Source organism: Trypanosoma theileri (assembly GCF_002087225.1).
Source record: "Trypanosoma theileri isolate Edinburgh chromosome Unknown TM35_Tth_44_V1, whole genome shotgun sequence".
Classification (NCBI taxonomy): domain Eukaryota; phylum Euglenozoa; class Kinetoplastea; order Trypanosomatida; family Trypanosomatidae; genus Trypanosoma; species Trypanosoma theileri.
The window spans coordinates 222,556-226,254 of NW_021639886.1; the positions used below are offsets into that span (position 1 = coordinate 222,556).

At 36.0% G+C, this 3,699-nt stretch overlaps 1 protein-coding gene across 1 annotated transcript; it reads left to right on the plus strand.

The window, feature by feature from the left end:
- Positions 1 to 63: 63 nt before the first annotated feature.
- On the plus strand, positions 64 to 1,116 carry TM35_000441840 (myosin heavy chain kinase A; the record flags this gene model as incomplete). Its single annotated transcript, XM_029030193.1, has 1 exon — positions 64 to 1,116. The coding sequence occupies one exon, from the start codon at positions 64 to 66 to the stop codon at positions 1,114 to 1,116; it is 1,053 nt and encodes a 350-aa protein (XP_028878594.1).
- Between the last annotated feature and the right edge of the window lie 2,583 nt (positions 1,117 to 3,699).

Below are 3,699 nucleotides of genomic sequence, written 5' to 3' on the forward strand. Positions count from 1 at the left end.
ATTATTATTATTATTATAGTGTAGAAGATAGAAAGAGAGAGATAGTGTGCTTATTAGAGAAGAATGGGAGCAACAGACTTTAACCCTCCACAACCACCACCACCAGCACCACCAGCTGCCAATGGTTTACCCACACGAAGGCCCTCACAAGATGTAGAGGCCGCACGAAAAGGGAAAAAATGTTTATGTGGAGCCGTCTGTTATGTCTACAGTCTACGCAGTAAGAGTTGGGTAACGACGGAGTGTAATGTGGAGATCCCCACACCACTCGCAGCACTTGGAAAAGGAGGCATGCGTGTATGTTATGAAGTAGATGAAATTGATGAGGAAGGTAATCACACCGCATGTATTGCTAAATTCTTTCAACGGAATATCAGTGATGTGGTGGAGAAGGATTACTTCAGTGAAGCCGAGGCACAATGTCTCTGTGAAGAGTTTGCGAATAATTTTAATCAAGCCCCTTTTAATGGTTCGGATCGGCCTCGTATATCATTTCTACAGTGTCGAGTGGTTCTCATTCGTGCTCGTGATATCCCAGAGGAGTATAAGAAAACCAAACATGGCTTCTTCTCTTATCGCACCAAAGATACAGGTGAGGTGATGTTTGTAATGGAACCCAAATTACGTGGACACTTCACCAAATACAATAGCAACTATGGTGAGGCATATGCAGATGATAAACACTACACCACTCCTTCTCAAATAAGTCAACGTACATATATGTTTGAGGCCGCCGAGGCCTTTTCGCATTTCACACTGGTTGAGAGTGGTGGATCCATGTTGGTGTGTGATCTGCAGGGCGTGCAGGACTTCTTAACGGATCCGCAGATCCACTCGGAGGACGGCCGCGGTCTTGGGCTTGGCAACATGGGCCGTGAGGGAATTGAGCGGTTTGTGCAGCGGCACAACTGCAACGGCATCTGTGCAGCGCTGGGGATGAAGCCGCTGTTTGGATTGCGGCCGCAGGCGGATCGGGAGTCGCTGCAGAAAAACTTTTACGTTCTCCTCCGAGCGCAGCTGCAGGAGGATCAAGTGCCGCAGTCAAAGCCGGTGGCGGAGATGACGGAGGAGGAACAACTGCAGTATGCGATTAGAGTCTCGCAGGTCTCTTACTAACAATAATATAGGGATCTGAGAAGAGAGAAGAGAAGAGAAGAGAGAAGAGAGAAAATACATATAGTGAGGAGGAGGGGAAATAATAGCGATATAGTATAGTATAGAAGTAAGCCCGATTAAAAACAAAGAAAAAAAAAAAGAAAGAAGCCTATCAGATAGTTTTTTTAATTATTTTATTCTCTCTTTTTTTGTTTATATATATATATATATATATATATGTGTGTGTGTGTGTGTATGTGGATGCTTGTTTTTTGGATATACCTCTTCATTTTTTTTAAAAAAAAAGTTTTTTTTTTTCTCACCACTTTAGTAGATAAAGTTGAACGGAAGAAAAAAAAAAAAAAACGGAAATATAAATGAAAGAGAAAGTAGGAAAAAAAAAAAATACTCCAAAAGTAAGGAGAGATGAGACATTATATATAGTAGTGTAATAGATTCATCAGTATATTAAAAGAAAAAAGAAAAGAAGAAGTATTGGAAAGTTGGTTTTCGGAAGTGAACGTTTCTCCTCACAGTTGAGTGATGTGCTTGTAGAGCTATTACTACTGTGGCATCTGCCACCATTCTCTTTTTCCTCTTTTTTCTTCTTTTTTTCTTTTCTTTTCTTTTCTTTTTTTCTCTTTTTTTTTGCATTCTCTTATTTATATTGCTGTATTACGTTTTCACTCTGAGTGTAGAGAGTCTGATACAGCTTTTTGTTGCTTGGAAAAGAAATGAAAAGGAAAATAAAAAACACGTGATTAGCCCAGCAGTAGGGTGAAAGTAGAGTAAGATGAAAATATACTCAATATTCATTATTTGTCGTATTTAAAAATGTTAATATTCTTTTTTTCTGCGTTGAACGGAGTGAAGGGAGAAAGAAACAAAAAAAAGGGGATGGGGAGAAACGAAAAAAAAAAAAAAATGCAAATAGCCTTGAAAGGCTTTTTGTGTACCTAGTAACTGCTACTGCTGCTGTGAGTTTATTTTATTTTATTTTTTGTCTCTTTCTCATTCCTACTTTTCTCTCTTTTCTCACTGTAAGGAAGTATTGCGTACATATTATTATTATTATACCCCCTTTTTGTATTTGCTCTCCTTTAGATAGTGGGAGAAAAGAAAGGGGGAAAAGGGGGGGGGGAATATCCTAATACACACATACAGTATATATATATATATATATATATATATATATATATATATACTCTAGGATAGGAGTTCTTTTTTTTTTCTCTTTTTTTTGAGACTACTGCAGTGGTAATGATCAGGCCAAACGTACATCTCTTCAAATGCACAAACGTCATTCTGTGTGTATCTTCTCTCTCTGCATATTTCTGTAGAAAAGTAGTGATGATGCGTAAATAAAGGTAGATGACACCGTGAATGTCCAAAATTATTCTCCTTCTCCTTTTTCTCTAATTGATAGAGACCTCTCTCTGTTAGCAATAACGACATGACCAATGCGACGGAATTTTAGACCAATAAACCTCTTTGAATGCGAGTAATGAAAAGAATCATGGGAATTGTAATGTATAACTCAAATGTAAGTATATTTTTATTTTTATTTTTAAATAACTCACTACATAAATTTGTTTGTTTTAAATAATTTGAAAAAGAGGAGTAGAAACAGGCTTGTAATGCTCCTTTCTTATGAAGTTCAAGGAAAGGAACTGCATTTTTTTTTTTTTTTCATTGATTTGACCTCTCTCTCTCTCTCTATTTCTACTTTTTACTATTCTTCTAATACCTTCAAAATTCTTTTTTTTTTTCTGTGTGTTTCCCTCAATGCCTATTTTATGTACTCTGTTACCTGCTAGATACAAACATGGACACTTTACGCAGTATATATATATATATATATATATATATATATATATTACTCATACCTTGTTTTACTCTTTTCCCCCAGAAAATCCAAATACACATTATCATGAACAAACACAAAACTGCCATTCTGTGATATTTCTTTTGTTGACCAAATGGTTACATATGAAATACTCTAAGATCTGAAGAAGAATAATACAAAGTTTATACAGTTCTCTTCTTTTCATAGTATATATATGAAAAGAAAGTATGGCAAGGTGAGTTTAAATAAATGAGGGGCTGTCCTGATATCATTGGCGCTATTTTCCTCTTATCTTTAACTTGTTTTTTGTTTTCTTTTTCTATCGGAAGATACCGTTTTGCAATGGGGGTGATTGAGTTTTTCTTTTTATTACGATCCATCGAACCCCACCAACTTCCAATTAGAGGGTTTTCAGAGGTGTCGGGATCTCAAAAGTTTACCACTTTATGAATATGAAAACAAATTTACGTACCAAAGTAATGTTTTAATGATTTACTTCGTTGAAGGCTGACTAAAATACTACAAAGCGATATACCTTAACAGATTGATAACTTGACACCAGTGTTTTTAATATTCTTCTATTTTTTTTTTTATGAGTATTCCTCTATAGGGTAAGGGAACGTTATGAACCCACGCACATATTCTAATTGGTTTACATAGTAGCATTACAAGAAAAAGTTGTAACAACCCCTTCCATCTAGTGATTCTGTGTTAAATGACTAGTTTACTCTCTTTTTTTTCCCTCTTTATACCCACCA